This window comes from Ananas comosus, linkage group 9, assembly GCF_001540865.1.
Source record: "Ananas comosus cultivar F153 linkage group 9, ASM154086v1, whole genome shotgun sequence".
In the NCBI taxonomy this organism is placed as follows: domain Eukaryota; kingdom Viridiplantae; phylum Streptophyta; class Magnoliopsida; order Poales; family Bromeliaceae; genus Ananas; species Ananas comosus.
In genome coordinates this window covers 9,873,718-9,893,603 of record NC_033629.1, presented here as the reverse complement: position 1 = coordinate 9,893,603, position 19,886 = coordinate 9,873,718, and the positions used below count along the sequence as shown (strand labels likewise).

Sequence of the window (19,886 nt, the reverse complement as noted above, 5' to 3'; positions counted from 1 at the left end):
CAGAGGCCAGGGGGTAATTTTGCACAGAACTCCCTTGGACGTTTTACGTCTTCAGATTAGTACTTTTCTGTGTGAACATTAAAAAATGAAAAACTTCAAATACCAACCCCTATAGTTTTGCAGTTTCTCACTTTAGTACCTTGTGCTTTAAAATGTATTATTTTAGTACCTATGGTTTTATTTTTCTCTTTTTATTATTCTCTTCACTAATTTTTTTTATTAAATTAGTGACAAAGTTAAAACTAAAGAGCAGTAAAGTGAATATTTGATAAATCATAGGTGGGGTATTTAAAATTTTTTGTATATAATTTAACAAAAAGGTAACAAAGGGGCCGATAAAAAGAGAAAAATGAAACCACAGGTACTAAATTGATACACTTTAAACTATATGATACTAAAGTCAGAAAGTGCAAAACTACATGGGTGTTATTTAAAATTTATCCTTAAAAATTAGTAAAGGGGAATGTAATAAAAATGCTACCTGTGCACTTTTATTTGCTGTATAAATCGCCGTAAAAATATATTTAGTTAGAAATATGAATACGAAGTAATTAAATTTTGAAAATTTAGATTTTAAAAATTTACTCAAAATTAGAATTAGAATTTACCGATAGAAATATACTACCTGTATACTTATATTTCCTTTAATAATAGGGCTAGATATGGCATTAGCTTTCCTCTGTCCTCTGTCCATTCCTCCGCATAAGGTTTTCTTCGTCTCCTTGCGTCCTCCCGGCCCGGCCCTCTTCGTCCCCCATTTGTTTTTGATCCGATCGGGTGGGTGGATCGATGGGGAAGAACGAGTTCCTGACGCCGAAGGCGATCGCGAACCGGATCAAGGCGAAGGGGCTGCAGAAGCTGCGGTGGTATTGCCAGATGTGCCAGAAGCAGTGCCGCGACGAGAACGGGTTCAAGTGCCACTGCATGGGCGAGGGCCACCAGCGCCAGATGCAGGTCTTCGGCCAGAACCCCGACCGCATCGTCGGCGGCTTCTCCGAGGAGTTCGAGCGCGCCTTCCTCGACCTCATGCGCCGCTCCCACCGCTTCTCCCGCGTCGCCGCCACCGTCGTCTACAACGAGTACATCGCCGACCGCCACCACGTCCACATGAACTCCACCCAGTGGGCCACCCTCACCGAATTCGTCAAGCACCTCGGCCGCACCGGCCAGTGCAAGGTCGAGGACACCCCCAAGGGCTGGTTCATCACCTACGTCGACCGCGACTCCGAGACCCTCTTCAAGGACCGCCTCAAGGCCAAGCGCCACAAGGCCGACCTGGCCGACGAGGAGCGCCAGGAGCGCGCCATCGCCCACCAGATCGAGCGCGCCGCCGCTGTCTCCGTCGCTGTTGCCGAGACGCCTCTAGCTTCCGATCCCAACAATCCCACCGCATCTCACACGGATGGTGCCGGCTCCGGGATTACTGGCAATCCCCCCGGCGGAAAGGTCGCATTTTTACTCCAATCCCAATCCGCCTCGGTCTCTTCCAAACCTAGTAATGAGGCTGCGGCCTCAAAGTCCGCCCCCAAGTTAGCGTTCGGCGACGTACCCGATTCGGAGAGCAAGAACGCGAAGAATAGCAGCAGTATTAGGGTTGGTGCTTTGGGAGGTGGTGCCGGTTTGTCGGCGTTGGACGAATTGATGAGGGAGGAGGAGAAGGCGAAAGAGAAGATCAATAGAAAGGACTACTGGCTTTGCGAGGGGATCGTCGTGAAGGTGATGAGTAAGACCTTAGCGGAAAAAGGTTATTATAAGCAGAAAGGGGTGGTGAAAAGGGTCGTTGATAAGTATGTTGGTGAGATTGAGATGCTGGAGAGCAAGCACGTGCTTAGAGTTGATCAGGAGGAGCTGGAGACGGTGATCCCGCAGATTGGAGGGCTTGTAAGAGTAGTCAATGGAGCGTATAGGGGGTCGAATGCGAGGTTAATTTCAGTGGATACGGAGAAGTTTTGCGCGAAGGTGCAAATTGAGAAGGGGGTTTATGATGGGAGGGTTCTTAAAGCTGTAGAGTATGAGGACATCTGCAAAATCTTTCAGTGAGAAACTACTGATTTGATGTCCAGAGAAAAGGTATGCTGTTCTTTAGCTTGTTTTGCCAAGTCTTAAATTAATAGTTGAGCTTGAATCCTATTTTCTTGCTGTGCTGGAAAATCTTACAAAGTTGAGTGCAAAATTAGTTATAAAGTAATAGAAATGAGCTCAGATGAGGGATGGGGATTTATAGGTTCCATGCAATATGAGATCAAGGACATGCCTTTTTATTATTATTATTATTTTTATAGTTCACCTGCCAATGAGACAANGAAAATCTTACAAAGTTGAGTGCAAAATTAGTTATAAAGTAATAGAAATGAGCTCAGATGAGGGATGGGGATTTATAGGTTCCATGCAATATGAGATCAAGGACATGCCTTTTTATTATTATTATTATTTTTATAGTTCACCTGCCAATGAGACAAGGATTATGCTTTAAAAAGCAGATTAAATCAGTTTGGTGACTTCACAATAACTATTTGTGGTTTTTCATTTGGCATAATGACTGTTATGGCTGTACGAAACTACATTCTTTATTGATTTTAACATATACTCCTAATACTTGGGAGTGCTGATTGGATTTTGTTCTTTTCCAATTTATTACGGCATGATTTTAGGACCTAGCATTATTACGGCATGATTTTAGGTTCTAGCAGTGGATCGAAGTTAAACTTGTAGGGCCTCTTTGTACTTAAGATGAAATTACAAAAACATTGTTCTCAACTTGTTTTGCTATATATTTTGTGAATCCTAGTCATTCTGATACTGAAATGCTATGTGAACAAATGATTTTTGTAAGGTATACACATTTGCATTTATGGCTACATTTCATTGAGAGATATTCACGAACCACAGACTAAGGAAGATATCTAACCATTCAAATCCTTAAATTGTATTCAACCTATGATAAAGAACTCAAGTTCAGGTAAAGAAGTAAAAGTTTTAGCTCAACATATATGTATGTTTGTTTTAAAAGCACAAAGAGTAATAGATCAGATTCGCGGGCGTTCCTATGAGGAAACACTTATGATACTAGAATCATGCCTTATTGAGCATCTTATCCCATTCTAAAATTGGTTTATTCTGCGGCAGCAAATGCTAATCATAATATGGGTTTGAAGTTTGAACAAAGTTGATTTATTCATTAGTAAAGCCGAAGCCAATAGGGGTACTATTGTGAAAAAGTCAAGACCCCGGGCTCGAGGACGTAGTTATCTGATAAAAAGACTGACACGTCATATAACAATTGTATTAAAAGAGAAATCTGAATCATTTTTAGATCAATCTAAGATTTAGATTCATATTAAAAAAAATATATAATTGAAAAATATAGGACAAAAAATGAATCCACTTGGTTTAAGACTTGGTACAACAAAAAGTCATCATTCCTTTTGGTTCACACAACCAAAAAATTATTCCGTGGGTCTACAGGAAGATGAAAATAATATGGAATTGTATCAAGAACTATGTACAAAAAAATAGAAAAATATCCTCAGGTTTCGAGGGAATTGCATGTATAACAATTCAAAAAAATATCAATTTGATCCAAGTCATAATCTATATTGGATTCCCAAATTATTAATAGAGGGGCAAACACGAGGAATCAAAGAATTACAGATGAATGTACAAAAGGAGTTTCATTCTGTAAACCGGAGACTCAACATTGCTATCACAAGAGTTGAAAAACCTTATGGACAACCTAATATTCTTGCAGAATATATAGCTTTACAATTAAAAAATAGAGTTTCGTTTCGAAAAGCAATGAAAAAAGCTATTGAATTAACTGAACAAACGGATACAAAGGGAATTCAAGTGCAAATAGCAGGCCGTATCGACGGAAAAGAAATTGCATGTGGCAAATGGATTAGAGAGGGTAGAGTTCCCTTACAAACAATTCGCGATCAAGCGCTAAAATTGATCATTGTTCCTATACAATTCGAACTATTTATGGAGTAGTAGGTATAAAAATTTGGATATTTGTAGACAAGAAATAATCGACCCTGTCTTCCCATTCTGTCCAGTGATAAAACAAAAAATGACAAACTCCATCATTCTTTTTCCGTTAAAAAAAGAACAATTCTAATAGGTTAAATAAAATTTGATTGATCATTGGTATAATTGCTATGCTTAGTGTGTGACTCATTAGTTTTTTCTTTATAGTTTCAAGTTGGGATTAAAAAAAAAGTAGACTGACCCCTGCTTTAAACTTTGTAATTATATAAAATAAACTAATAACCAACTTATTGCTTCGTATTGTCAAGATCCTGAGAAACGGTCACTATGGCTCCGTTTGGTTCGGGAATTAGTAGGAATTAGTTATACCGGGGATGGGTACAAGTATAGGTTTTTATAAGAATAAGGGTATTTTTTTGTTTGGATGAAAATGTGAGTATAAGCTGGAACTAGAAAAATTGTGTTTAGATAAAAATGTGAGTATAAGGTGAAATAGTTGGTAGTTATAAATAGAAAATAATGATATTACCCCTATAATTGAATTTAAATTTTTAAACTTATAATTTTAAATTGAAAATTTTAACTTTTAAATTTTAAATTTTGAAATTAAAATTTAAAATTTTAATTTTCAAAATTTTAATTTTAAATATCAAATTTTAAATTTAAGACAAAATTTAAATTTGAAAGATACAAAATATTCAATTTAAAATTTAAAAACTAAAAATATCAAATTTAAAATTTTAAATTTAAACTTAAAATTTAATTTAAAATTATAAATTTAAATTTAAATTATAAATTATTAAATTTAAAAATTTAAATGTATTTAAAATAAAAATCTCTTTCTCTCTTGCGTGGAGGTTCCCACTTATACACCACTTGTACCGGGTGAGGTGGAACAAGGTTGTATCCCACCTACCAAATGAGCTGTTTGGGTACAATGAGGGGGTAACCCCCTTATCCCCCTTCTTGTACCCAATCCAAACATAGTGATATATAAAGAATAGGATCTATCATATGGTTGTAGCAACTGAAATTCTTTCAAGAAAAAATAAATCTGATTATGGGTTGTAAAGCAAAAAAAAAAAATAAAGGGATATGGATAAATGGAAGGATGATAGAAAGAAAGAACAAAAATATCAATGATATATGATTCCAATATGTATGGTCTATGAATCACGTCATAAAAGGCAGTGTGATAAAGCATCAATACTGATAAGATAATTAGAAATATAAGAATTTCTAAATGAAATAATTTTAAATAAAATAAAATAATAAAGAGCATTCGGGTTAATAAAAACTGAGGAAATTTTCTCAGGAACGAATTTTGTTGGAAGCTCCATTGCAAAGTTCGGACCTAACCATTAATGGAGAAGCTATAGGAATGACAGAACCTGTGATTGCATAGGATTCTATTGAAAACAAATCCTAATAATTCATTGGGTGGGATGGCGGAACGGACCAAGAAAAAATTGATTTATTCTGAGAGGTATGAATTGAACCTACGAATGAACAGGAAAGAGTAAATATTCGCCTGTGAAATCTTTATTTATTGGATTACAATCTTTTGTCGTAATTGATAGAGGTCAAAAAAAATAAGGAAAGGATTCGTTATGTTATAAAAATAAAAAAGAGAAACATTACATTATCTATAAAGATACATAAATGTACACACACGTCTAGCTGTATTGTATATCTTGTATCTACATCTTCCTTCCTATGTAAGAAATTCAATATCAATAAAAGCCATTACTTGGTGTATTATCTATTAATGTGTATCTATAATATTATTGAATTTGAATCCTTTCATTCACGAGGTGCTGAATGAGAAGAAACTCTCCTGTCCGGTTCTGTAGTAGAGATGGAATTAAGAAACAACCATCGACTATAACCCCAAAAGAACCAGATTTCGTAAACAACATAGAGGAAGAATGAAAGGAATATCTTGTCGAGGCAATGATATTTGTTTCGGCAGATACGCTCTTAAGGCACTTGAACCTGCTTGGATTACAGCTAGACAAATAGAAGCAGGGCAAAGAGCAATGAAATGATATGTGCGTCGTGGTGGAAAAATATGGGTACGTATATTTCCAAGAAAACCTGTAACAGTAAGACCCGCGGAAACACGTATGGGTTCGGGGAAGGGATCCCCTGAATATTGGGTATTTGTTGTTAAACGGGGTCGAATACTTTACGAAATAGGTGGAGTATCAGATACTGTAGCTAGAGCAGCTATTGAGATAGCTGCGCGCAAAATGCCTATACGAACTCAATTTCTTATTTCAGGATAGAATGTAACTAAACAAAAAGGAGTATTGGGGATGAAAAAACAACCGCAGGTTTATTTATTTCTGGACGGACAATATTTCTTTTGTTTCTTTCGTACTTTTGCATTAACATAACAGATTGAAATAAGAATGATATGATTCAACCTCGGACGCTTTTGAATGTAGCGGATAACAGCGGAGCTCGAAAATTGATGTGTATTCGAATCATAGGAGCTGGTAATCACCGATATGCTCATATTGGTGATGTTATTGTTGCTGTAATCAAAGAAGCAGTTTCCAATATGCCTCTAGAAAGATCAGAAGTAATTAGAGCTGTAATTGTACGTACATATAAAGAACTCAAACGGGAAAACGGTATGATAATACGATATGATGACAATGCTACAGTTGTCATTGATTAAGAAGGAAATCCAAAAGGAACTCGAGTTTTTGGTGCGATCGCTCGAGAATTGAGACAGTTGAATTTTACTAAAATAGTTTCATTAGCTCCCGAAGTATTATAAATAGTAGTAGATGAGACTATGATATAGTAGGGTATCTGAAATAGATCAAATAGATCAAATTAGTAGATTGTGTCTCACGTATATACTTTATAAAAAAAAAAGGAAAAAAAAAAGGAAACATGTTGATTATATCAAAATTAGGGGGAACCTATAATTCTAGTTCGTCATGGGTAGGGACACTATTGCCGATCTAATAACTTCTATAAGAAATGCTGACATGGATAAAAAAGGAAGGGTTCGAATAGCATCTACAAATATCACCGAAAACATTGTTAAAATACTTCTACGAGAAGGTTTTATTGAAAACGTTCGGAAACATCAGGAAAGTAACAAATATTTCTTGGTTTCAACTCTGCGACATAGAAAAACCAGAAAAGGAATATATAAAACTAGAACCATTTTAAAGCGTATCAGCCGACCCGGCTTACGAATTTATTCCAACTATCAACGAATTCCTAAGATTTTAGGTGGAATGGGAATTGTAATTCTTTCTACTTCTCGAGGTATAATAACAGATCGAGAAGCTCGACTAGAAAGAATTGGAGGAGAAATTTTGTGTTATATATGGTAATCTTCCACCTCTGGTATCCGAATTTGATCTCTAACTTCCTATTTGTAAAATAGAGAGGAAAAGTGAGTTATATAACTCTTCCTCCATTAGTAGATACTTCAAGGAGGTTACCTGGAATGAAAGAACAAAAATTGATTCATGAGGGTTTAATTACTGAATCACTTCCCAACGGTATGTTCCGGGTCCGTTTAGATAATGAAGATCTAATTCTAGGATATGTTTCAGGGAGGATCTATTTAATATGCAGGGGACCAACTTAGTATTGCTGAATGAAGTTAAAAATGAGACGTTATGATTCAACCAGGGGACGTATAATTTATCGACTTCGCAACAAAGATTCGAACGATTAGGTTATTTTTTTAACCATGGGTATACAATTCGAAGTTAAAAAAAAAAAAATTCAAGAGACTTATTCTCTTCCAAGAAGTAAATTCAGAATTAAGGTAAGGAATAAAAAATATGAAAATAAGGGCTTCCGTTCGTAAAATTTGTGAAAAATGTCGACTGATTCGCAGGCGTGGGCGAATTATAGTGATTTGTTCCAATCCGAAACATAAACAGAGACAAGGGTAATCTTTCTAAAAAATAACTTTACTTTCCAAAATTCTAAAATAAGTACCTTATGTAAAAATAAGGTAAAGGATCTGTTTTAACATGAAATGGATATCTCCGTATCTTTTCTTTTTGTATATTTCTGACTCATAAATATGAAATGATAAAATATGACAAAAGCTATACCAAGAATTGGTTCACATAGNTGGAATGGGCATATTGGTTCACGTAAGAATGGGCGTAGAATACCAAAGGGCATTATTCATGTTCAAGTGAGTTTCAACAATACTATTATAACTATTATAGATGTACGAGGTCGGGTAGTTTTTTGGGCCTCCACTGGTACTTCTGGATTCAAAGGCACAAGAAGAGGAACACCTTATGCTGCTCAAACCACAGTGGTAAATGCTATTCATACAGTGGTTGATCAAGGTATGCAACGAGCAAAAGTTATGATGAAGGGTCCTGGTCTCCGAAGAGATGCAGCATTACGAGCCATTCGTAGAAGTGGTATATTATTAAGTTTCGTACATGATATAACACCTATGCCACATAATGGATGTCGACCTCCTAAAAAAAGACGTGTGTAGAAATAAGAATTAAACCGATTTCAAGAGAAATAAATGATTCAATGATCAAATAATAATACTAGTATAGTATGGTTCGAGAGGAAGTAGCGGGATACACTCGAACACTATTGTTATGACATATGTTAAATATAAAAATATATAAACACTGTTCTTTAACAGCTTAAGCTTTTAGAGTACGATGGTTGTTTCCCATGGTATCAGAGCAGGAGGTTCTGAGTTTGAGTCACGTCAGGCTCCTAACATATTAATTTTTTCCCATTTAATTCAAGCCCACGTCATAGGCCTACTAAAAAGTCTCGAGCCCAGACGTGAGGGGAAGTGTTAAATATAAAAATATATAAACACCGTTCTCTAACAACTTAAGCTTATAGAGTATAGCGGTTGTTTCACACTATATAAGCCGTTTATTGTTTGTTCGTTGTCTGTAATTATATTGTTAAGGCTTATTTGTTATTGAACCTGTCACAGAAGGCATCATTCTATACTTGTTTTATATGGTCTTATTTCTGTTTTATTTGATGATGTCTACACAACATAGCATGTTTCTTTTGCTTAGCTGATCCCCACTCTTTGTATATTCATTGCTAGGATTCTTTTGAGTTCTGTTGCGTCAGGTGTGCTTACAGATGCTTTTAGTTTAACAGAAGCAACAATGAATCATCAGTATGAGGTATTTTCCTTGATCGTTATAACTTTGTTTTGTTATGCTTTTGTACAACTAATAAATAATTTGTTATTGCAATCACAATTCAATTCTAGGTTTTAAAAACTGGCTAATTTATTTTGTACAATATGTGTTAGACTTTCTTGTGAGGGGTGCTCTAGCTGTACTTTCTTCTGTGAGTATATAGAATGTGTTGCGTTATCAATCATGCTTAGGGGCCTCAATGAGCGTTAACTTGTACACTAACATTATCTTACAGAAATTCGAAGACCTAGATTTGAATTTTTAATTTTTATGTTGTAAATATGTGCAAAGAGGTTTATAGTATTAAAGTGCCGCAACGTGCCGGCACAGCATGGGGCGGCACTTACCACGCCCCCAAGATGGGGGCATGGTATGGGCAAATTTTTAATTTACATATCCGATCCATACCGTGGGGGGCCCGAGTCCTCCGCTTCCACCACAGACATTCATTTTTTCTTCACAAATTATTTTATCAAAATTTGTCGCATCACGAAACTTTTGACGAATTTGGAAAACAAAATCGAACTCAATAAACAAATTTTGAGGCACATCAAACATAGAATTTTATTTTTACGTTAGAAGATTGAAAATACTGATAAAATTAAAAGCTAAATTAAATCAATTGATACTTAAATTTATTTAATTTATTTGTCATATAATTTATTGCTTAATTTTTTTGATAGATCTAATAATTTTTTGAAAAAATTAATTAAATTTTTTTTTCAAATACTTTCTAAAATAAAATTTTCAAATATTTTTTAAAATAATTTTAAAAATAATTTTTTTGTATTTTATAAAAGAAAGACTATAATATGGTCAAAAGAAAGAAAGAAAGAAAGAAAGAAAGAAATCTTTGCATTTTAAAAATTCTAATGTGTAAAAATTTTTATTTTGTATCAGGTATTGTTGTACTTTACATACAAAAAAGCTTACAAATATGTGAATTGATAAGTATAGTAAACTATACATAGCAAATTTGCATAATTATTTGATTAAATCTTTCAATAAAAGCTTATTGGAACAAAAAAAACTGAAATAAGTCCGTGCCAAAGCGTGCCAGTAGGAGGTCATATGCGTATCAGCGTACCATGTGTGAGCACGGAAGCGTACCGATTGCGTACCATGTCAGGCAAACACCGGCTCCCCCCGTGCCACGGCACTTTAAACCTTGGTTTATAGATGATAAAGGCACTATATATATATTTTCCGTACTTGTGTTATGTTTGTGTGTGTGTGTGTGTGTGTATTCCTTTGTGGTATACTTCTTAATAAGAGAGCTAGGTATTTTTGAAAGAAATTACTAAATATTGTGTATGTTTCTGTCCCAAATGAATTCTTATAGTTATATGTTTAAGAAAAGGGAACTTGCTCTAATATGCATATATGTTATGACATTGACAACCACCTGTCGATCCCTCTTCGCCTAATTGCACTCTCTAAAAGAGTATCGCTATTCTTTGGTACAATATAGGATCAACATCTATCAAGGTTGTCAAAGTGGTGACGGGTCCCTAGCTGGAGGGATCCCCTAATTGCCTAGGCAAACCCAAATCATTAGGCGGGTTGCTTATTGATCTAGGCTGTCATTATGATTGAAAGAAAACTATCTTAATAGCCCAATATAAGAACTTCATATAATGTAGTTGGCCTTTAATATTTTATTACTACTTTACTGTCCACCTTTAATATTTTATTACTATACAGTCTATACTATTTGTTCATTAGTTCTTCACGTAAATATCAGAAATCATTAGTAAAAGTGAAAAAAAGAGGAGAAAACATAAGATAGGCGTGAATTTTATGTTACAACAGAAGGTCCAATTTCATGTTTCAGATAAAATTTTCTAAAGAGAGATCACATCATTGTTTTGTTTAATTGTCATCGATCATATTCTTTTGTATTATTATCACATAACCTTTGTTCTTTGAAAGTAGAACTAAGTATATTGTTTACTTCAATAAATATTTGAACTTCATGTGAAAATCTTAATCAATTGCCTAAGAAGTGCCTAGGCGACTATCAAAGTGGGTTAGGGGGTGCTTAGGACGCCACCTATTGTTTTCGGTACCTAGATTATCCAAATGTTCTTGATCAATGTTTGCCGCTGCCTGGACAACCCTCTTATGTAAAGGTGTCCACGAGGGGAGTTAAGGTGATACTTTGACAATTATTATAATTTCAATATTAGATGAACACTCCAATATATGAAAATTACTCATTTAGCAGGAAGGTCCTTTTGTTAAGAAAACTTGTTAAATTCAGTAGTTGGAAACCTGTGATCTCATAAGTATTTCATTTATGAGCGTCCTTGCTCAAAATGTATTGCTGGAATCTACTTACTTTCTAATCCATAATACATATGAAATACTCCTACATTAGTCATTCTAATTTACATAATAGGCACCCTCTTCTGAGGGCAAATCTATTTCTAAGGTGTGTTATTTTATCTGGTGGTCTTCCATCATTACGAATATTAACATAGAATCGTTCTTGATTGATGGTCTACTTTTTCTCAAGATTATAGCAAAGGCCCTAATTACACCTTTCCTTTATCACGGCACCAGTCAGCTTCTGACCTTCTGTATTTGGTGGATTATGCTGCAATTTTTTCCTTCACATAAAAACATATAGGGCTTTGAAACTTTTCTTTGGAAGCTTTAGTCTTGCACAAAGCCTAGATCAATGCTGGTCTCTTTGCCATTAGCCTAATCTTTATGCATTCTAGTGGATCGCCTTTCGTGACCATTTAGTTTATATGTTTCTATGACTCTTAAACTCTACTTGATACTCGTTCGCAAAACTAATATGCAAAATATTTTAAAGAGCACTGTGCAAATGAACACATTGGGATAGACCAAATCTGAACTTTAGGATTCATGTGGCTATTCTCAACTTCTGGATTCATGTGAGTATAGCTAAAAGACCGTTAGGCAATTTGGTTCTTGTTCAATTGAAAACCGTGGATTGCTTCTTTATTAATATGAAAGAATGCGAACAGATTTCTTGCTTTCCTTTTCCCTTTAATGTATTTTAGTAGTTAAAGAACTGCTTCCGCTCAAAAATCCAGCCCAAGTGATCGTAGATGGAAAGATGGGAAAATTTAGTCACTCGATCATGTCGTGGTTTCTCTAGGTTGATACAGATCTACATGTTAGCAAAAACCATCTCTTGGCAGCTCGTACCGATGAAGCTATATGCATTAATCCAGGAGGCATATCATCAAGTATGGTGGATCGAATAAGTGCTATTGGATTTCACTGCAGGCACACCTCCTTTCATTCATAGTTCTTAGGATGCTGAAAGTGCGATAGAAATATCTTCGTTATTGGAGAAGAGAACAGGCGAGGTAAAATCCCTAATATTTTCCTTGTAAAAGAAGTAAGGGCAATTTGGTTATTTTACCCTCTCCATTAATGTGTACCTCTCTGAAAATATTTCTGAAATTTTAAAAGGGCAAAATGTAGGTTTTGAAAGTCGAGGAAAAGTGAAAAAGTGGGTACGCACAAGGGGGTTTTATGTAATTTAGGCTATATAAAATTACTAAAACAAAATTGTAGAGGATCTTGGTTTGGATTACTTTAGATCATGAGTTACTAGTTTGCTTGAGCTCGGCTTGGTGACCCGGGATTTCCTAAGCATAGCCGTTTGTCAAGAGTCTGGTTAGAAAGAAAAATTCCACCTTTAGATGGAAGGGTGAGGCTGTTAATGTTGACTTTATTTGTTATGTGGACCATGATAGTCGGCGTTGCTGCTGTTGGTAAGTTCCATATTTGATTTTTTCATCTTCTCGTGCCACACGTTGTCATGGATTTTATGGTCGCCTGTCAACGCATCATTACGGGAAAAACATAGCATGTTTTCTGAGATCTTTTTCTGGGTGGTAAGCTACAAAAGTTAAAGAAATTTGATTGAAATTGATTTAATTTGAATTAAAAAATCAGCATTTGTCTCGGTTTTGGATTAACTAGGCTCGATATAGCTCAGTATGGCTAGATTCAATTAGCATCTCAAGGTCGACTTGATTAGAGTTAAATATATGGGTGGCTGAAGATGATTAATGGCTACTAATGGTTTAGACTAGGCTATGGATTGCTTGTGTTTGGTTCTAGTCAGTGCAGTTTCTTAAGCAAAAAGCTTCGCAGAAAATAAATTGTGTACGTAAGAAATCACACATCCTTTTCTTTGATGAGAAACTTCTAGATTGGATTGTTCATTCGAGATATAGAACTCAATTGTGATGTCAGCCTGCAAGTATGTTGCTCTTACTTGTTGTAGAGGAAATCCTGACGCGAACAACAAGCTGCTCCTCTTGGTCACAAGTGGAAACTCTAGTTTTAGTTTCTTGTCTTGCCGTCAAGGATTAAGTATCGCCCCGTGGCGGTCGGTCGTAGAATCAATATGGTTGAATCTTGCAAATTGCATAAAAATTTTAAGAAAATTTTTTTTTCTCTAATTTTGTATTTTATAATTTTTTAAGTTCTAAAAAAAGATAAAACCAAAAGAATTTTTAAAGTTAATCTACTTTAAATTTTTATTCTCTATGAGCTATAGTTTTATTTCATTTTACATCTATAAAAAACTTACCACTATATTAAAATTTCTGAGTATAGGAAGTTAAAAAGAGCCAATATTTATAATTATTTTTCAAAAAGATATATTGGGAACATAAAAACTACGAAAATCGTGCCAAAGCATGCTACTAAGAGGTCATGCGTATTCATTCGCCCGCAAGCGTGCCATGTGTCGGCACGGAGGCATGCTTGTGCTGTATCCTGTCAGTGACAACCGACACATCCTTGTGTTACGATACTTCAATCCTTGCTTGTCGTGTCCTAGCTAGAAAATCATGGTGCCCTAGTGCTGATGGTTCTTGATTTGCTCCACTACATTCACGATCCCATGGCCAATCCAAGCGACAACGAAGGTGATGATGGCGGAGATGAGGAAGTGATGGTAGATTGGCAAAGAAGACGATCGGTGGAGAGGAGACCTGATGGGGTATCATGGCTTGTACTAATTGATAAGGTTTGATTACACCATAACACGCGTTGGGATTCTTCAAAGCATTGTGTTGCCTTCGATGAAGTATATTATGCTTGTATTTCACCAGTCGAAGGAAACTAACTCTTCAAAAGCACCACAACGAGATTGGCCATCTATTTATAGGTCACAAGATTCAAAGAGTCCTGATCCGATTAAAAAGAAAAAAGGAGTGTAATTAAGAATCCAGATTCAAATTATAACTGTGATATAACAATTATAATACTAGTCCTAGGGCTAATTGTGTCGAACTTCTCCATTTGGGGGGGTTAGATGGTGGTTGCGGATTCGTATAGATGTATGTATCTGCGCCATTATCTGATTTGCCGTACTTTTTCGTAGTCAGGTTAGGTAGAAGTTGGTTGGTAGAGTTGTTCTTGATTACTTGAGAGGGATTTGAATAACACGGCCTTTCAATTTCTGAAGCTTCACATCTTCTTTGGAGATTTGTGGTTAGAGTGTTGAATCCTTTTTCAATTTGCACCATGAGTGCCTGCATGAATTTATTTGGTTCTCCATTATCTACACCATATAATAAGTTTGCTTTACTCGATTATACTATTTGGAAGTTGGATGTGCTCTTGCTTCCGAGAAATATCTCTGGTCTTTAATGTACTATCTAAATCCGATACTAACTTACAATATTGAGGGATTTTTTTCGGATTGGAGTTTTTTTTAAAAATTCTATAGGATTTTTTGAACATCTTTTGGGATTTCCTGGTGTTTTAATAATGATTTTTTGGTCGCTTATGGGAACACTTTGAGGGGGCCAAACTTTTACGAAGAGAAGTGTGTATAATAGGGAGGTAGGTATTTGTGATGTTTCATTTTTAATTGGTAATTATAGGTAAATAAATATTTTGGGGGTATTTTATAGTTTTTTCTTTCAAAAATTTCTACGATTTTTTTGAATTTTTTTTTGGTGCGATTTCTTGGTCTTTATAATGATTTTTTGGTGTGATTTCTTTTCTTTAGAAGGCCCAGGAAAATCCTAAAATCCTAAAAACAATGGCCCAAATAAATTAACAAAAATAATAATTATGAAAATTAGAAAAATAAAATACAAACGACTCAATCAAACTTATTACAAGAAATTGACAAATAAATAACAAGACGGCTTGATCCAAGTCCTGTCCAAATTCGGTTGTGCATCATTCACTTCTGCTGCGAATGATCTCCTCTTCGAGAGCATCATGATTGGGAGAAGCAGCTGGAAGTACCAAACCATAATACAAATATGATGTCGTCCGGCACTTGAATGTCGAATAAATTTTATTAGTAATACTGCGATCATCTCGTAGAAAGGAAGATCAACACCCTGAGGTACCCTGAGGTTTTGGCATATGAACTTCTTTAGTTGAAACATTGATGAAGGGATCGATGAATTTGTGATATTGCATCACAGGGATCACGTTCTGGCGACAAAGGATAACCGCTATTGTTTCAAGCTCAATTTGTGGTAGAAGAGGTTTGTAACTCTTCAATCGATGGAGATTGATAGAAGTGGCGAAAGATCGGAAACGAATGGACTGGGTGGTATGGCAGATTGATAGAAGTGGCGAAAGATCGGAAACGAATGGACTGGGTGGTATGGCAGGTGGTGAAACTAGGGTAGAAGACATGATTATCGGACCAGAATTCGAAGGTGGTTTAGGTTTATGACGGGTCAAGTTTAGAACAAGTGTGATTTCAACTATTTATCACGCTCCAAACCCGAGGGACAAACATGCAAGGCAACAAAATATGTAGATATCAAGCAAAATAGTCAATTACAAAATCAAATTAAATACTTATCAGATTTGAATCCACAAAACTAAATTTATTGCTAAAAGTTTTACAAATACTTAACTAACTAGGTAAACAAAATTTCGCGACAACTCTAACCAAGCGAATATATTTTATGTCAGTCACAAATTAAATTTTAAACTAACTACCCTATCTAATTTTATTAACAATAATTCAAAAACAAAAAAATCTCAGTGTGATTACTCGGTCCCTATCTCCCACAAGCTGACTAGACTTCATATCTGCGTAAACAACTATACACCACAAAAGTTGTATTAAGTATACGAATAAAATATTTTCTAAATATTCAAATATAATTTTGTTACAAAAACAAACGATCACTGAGTTTAGTAAAATTCAAAAAACTCAATTTAGAATTTTGTGTCTTATAAAAGTATATTTCACAAAGAACAAAGAGGAAAAAAATTTAAACAAAAGCACTCTTATTTTAAAATTAGATTTGAAATAAAATTAGATTTGAAATAAAATTCTCCGGTAACTAGTGATCTGTTGGCAAAGATTCTAAACACACATCACATGCACTTGAAGGTGCGATCCCAAAGCCAAATCACCCGAAGATGCATTTAAATAGCATCTGAAGGGTTATCACAAAATTGCATCTGAAGGTGTGTTATAAAATTGTACTAGGTAGTACATCACAAAATCGAAGTTAGCTTCTACCACAAAATTCAAATTCACATGGCCAACGTAATTTAAGCAAAATATTAAGAGATCACATTGTAAGATTATTTAACCAATCAAACCTTTAAAAGAGAGCAAGTTATTGAATAGTATAATTTTACAAAATAAGCACAGTTTCTATAGTACACATTTTTCAAAATTGCACAACAATCAGAGCAGAACCTTTTAGAGATCAAATTCTTTTAACGATTTGTACCCTTATTTTCAAAAACTATACAAAAAGAATTTTTGTTACCATAACATATTTCTATAATTTTACCAAAATTAAATAAACGGGTGTTAGGTCACTTGCCTCCAATTAATTCGAGTATTGTTCAGTCAAACGACGGGTATCAAATTAATCAACAGAAACTAACTTACCAAATAAAATATCATTACAAGAACAAGACACGAAAATTATCAAAGTTTACTAGGTTGGATTGAGTTTCTAAAAAGACGTCCAATCTCTCCGACACAGGACTAATTACTTCATAAGAAACATTGCGTTTAACAAGTAACAACCAACAACATAATTTGGATAGGATCAAATAGAATATTAGCACCAGCCTAAATATTCCGAACCGTTGGCTTGGATTCAACCGTTTATAAATATTCCGAACACTGCCATCATCAAATCGTTTTTCCTTTCGCTTCTCCCCTGCTTCAAACTCTGTACTCTGTTTCTTGACGCGACAACGGCACATCGTCTCGCTTTTCCGATTTCTGGTTCTGGGAGAGAGAGAGAAAGAGAGAGAGCGCGAACGAGATGGAGTGGGCGCTTCTGCTGTGTCTCCTCGTCCTCTTTGTCTCCGCGTCCCCTGCAGCTTCCTCCGCCGACGCCGGGATGTCCATCTCGACGGGCAGCGGCAGCGGCATCCTCGACCGCATCGCGTGGGACAGCAACATGACCCTCCTCGGCGAGGCGTCGCTCAAGAACGGCACCATCAGCCTCACCTGCGACACCCTCACCACCGGCATCGGCGCCGGCCGAGCCCTCTACTCCCGCCCGGTCCGCTTTCTTGATCGCGCCACCCGCGCCCCGGCCTCCTTCGCCACCACCTTCACATTCTCCATCCGACCCACCACCTGCTCATCCTCCACCTCAGACTCCGCCCGCCACCTCGCCCCCTTCCCCTGCTTCGGCGACGGCCTCGCCTTCCTCCTCACCTCCGACCCCCGCTTCCTCGGCGCCGCCAACGGCTTCTTGGGCCTCTTCTCCGACAGATCCGCCGCCGCCGACCCCGCCACCGTCGCCGTAGAGTTCGACACCAACCTCGACCCCCTGCTCCGCGACATCGACGACAACCACGTGGGCGTCGACGGCGGCGCCATCTTCTCCACCGCCGCCGCCCCCGCCCGCAACGCCGGCGTCGACCTCAAGCGGGGGGTGCCCATGACGGCGTGGGTCGACTACCGCGCCGCCCGCAAGACGCTGCGGATCTGGCTTGGCTACTCGCGCTCGCGCCCGCCGTGCCCGCTGCTCGTCGCACCCGTCGACCTCTCCGCGCTCCTCCGAGAGTTCATGTACGTCGGCTTCTCCGCCTCCAACGGCCGCGGCGCCGCCCTTCACCTCGTGGGCAACTGGAGCTTCCGCACCTTCGGCTTCTCCTCCTCTTCACGTTCCGCTCCTCCCCCACCTTCTTCACCAGCCGACGGCAAGGACAGCAGCACCGGCAGCGATGAATCACTGAATCCTGGCGATGAGATCAGTCCTCCGCCTCCCTGTCTGCCTCGGTGGGGTCCGGTCATCGGGGGCATTGCCGGCGTTCTCTTCTTGATTGCAGCATCGACCACGGTGACTCTCTGGTGCCGTTTCCGATGGAACTTGGACTGCGGCGACTGCAACTGCGGCGGTGATGACGGGGCCAGCAGCACCAGGAGCAGAAAACACAGCTCGGTGAACGGCGAACCAAGGATGAAAGTGCCGACGAGGATTTCTTTGGACGAGGTAATGTCTGCGACCACAGAATTCCACGACAGCAACATCTTGGGCCACGGCGCCTCCGCCACTGTGTACCAAGGGGTGCTGCCCTCTGGGTCAAACGTCGTCGTCAGGCTGCTGTCTCCGCTGCCGCCGCAGCCTTCGTCGTCGTCGACGACCGCCCAAGATACGTGCTCCCGATCTTCTGGTGATGCTAGTACTACCTACTTTAGTTGCAGCTAATACAATACGCACGTATATGAATATATTCCAATAGAATAAATTGCATGTTTTATTTGTTATAATTTCTTTTTCAAACTTTTAGTGTTGTCGTAATTAAGTTCTACATTTTAATTTAGTTGGCTAAATATTAATGTATCGCTAACGTAAATATAACTGATATAACAATATTACGATTGATGATGCGACAATCATTAAGATGTCATATTGTTTATATATCACTCATGTTTCAATATTTAGTCAATTAAATTAGATTGTGACTTAACTATAATAATTTTGAAAGTTCGAGCCAAAATTTATAACAAATTAAAATTTAAGGACTAAAATATCATCCATTTCATAGTTTGAGATCATAGATGCAATTTACTTTATTTACATATCTATAGCAACTATGATAAAATTGAGAGTTTTTTTTTAAAAAAATCAATTTTTTTTGTCATACAGTGTCTGATGTTTAATAAAAAAACCTTCACCTTCATTTGTATTTTTTTGTCTTTTTTTTTTTTTGTGAAAGTGATGCTAGATCTACAACCAAAAATAAACTATAATTCTGCAATATTCTCATCCAAAAGCTATTTTTATAAATAAAACAAAAATTGGCTCTATTGTCATTCAATGCCCAATGTTTAATGCAAAAGCTTTCATTTATAACTTTCTCTGTTAAACTATTTTACAATCCAAACTGAATATAATCCAGTAATCTTTTGTTTATTTGCTTTTTTTGAAAAAGGATGCTAGATCTACAATCGAAAATAAACTGTAATTCTACAATATTCTTATTCAAAAGCTATTTTTATAAGCAAAACGAAAATTGGTTCTATTTTCATTCAATACCCAATGTTTAATGCAAGAGCCTTCATTTATAACTTTCTCTGTTGAAGTATTTTACAATCCAAATTGAATTATCATCCTGTAACACTGTCGTATGAAAGTTAATTTTTATCTATTGTTTTATCATTGTCATTTTTTGTTTTTAAACCAAATAGGAATTAGTATTTGGATAAGAGATGGTAGGAATTACAATTCTTTTTCAATCGTAAAC

General features: G+C 36.8%; 2 protein-coding genes across 4 annotated transcripts; both read left to right on the top strand.

The window, feature by feature from the left end:
* Nucleotides 667-12,959, top strand: LOC109715179 (KIN17-like protein). 3 transcript variants are annotated; one of them, XR_002217544.1, is made up of 3 exons: nt 667-2,070; nt 9,077-9,158; nt 12,310-12,959. XR_002217544.1 is itself a non-coding variant. In XM_020240063.1 (2 exons), exon 1 carries the CDS (start codon nt 790-792, stop codon nt 2,038-2,040), a length of 1,251 nt encoding a protein of 416 aa, XP_020095652.1. In that variant the 5' UTR covers nt 667-789; the 3' UTR covers nt 2,041-2,070; nt 9,077-9,441. The 3 variants fall into 3 exon arrangements, 1 of the variants encoding a protein (XP_020095652.1); XR_002217545.1 differs by lacking the exon at nt 12,310-12,959 and adding an exon at nt 2,834-2,959 and having other exon boundaries at nt 9,077-9,441; XM_020240063.1 differs by lacking the exon at nt 12,310-12,959 and having other exon boundaries at nt 9,077-9,441.
* LOC109715178 (L-type lectin-domain containing receptor kinase S.6-like) lies at nt 16,515-18,891 on the top strand. Its single transcript, XM_020240062.1, has one exon. It carries the CDS (start codon nt 17,450-17,452, stop codon nt 18,845-18,847), a length of 1,398 nt encoding a protein of 465 aa, XP_020095651.1. The 5' UTR covers nt 16,515-17,449; the 3' UTR covers nt 18,848-18,891.

Excerpts from the sequence above, each read along its gene's own strand:
- LOC109715178 (XM_020240062.1), top strand. The coding sequence starts at position 17,450 with ATGGAGTGGGCGCTTCTGCTGTGTCTCCTCGTCCTCTTTGTCTCCGCG.
- LOC109715179 (XM_020240063.1), top strand. The coding sequence starts at position 790 with ATGGGGAAGAACGAGTTCCTGACGCCGAAGGCGATCGCGAACCGGATC.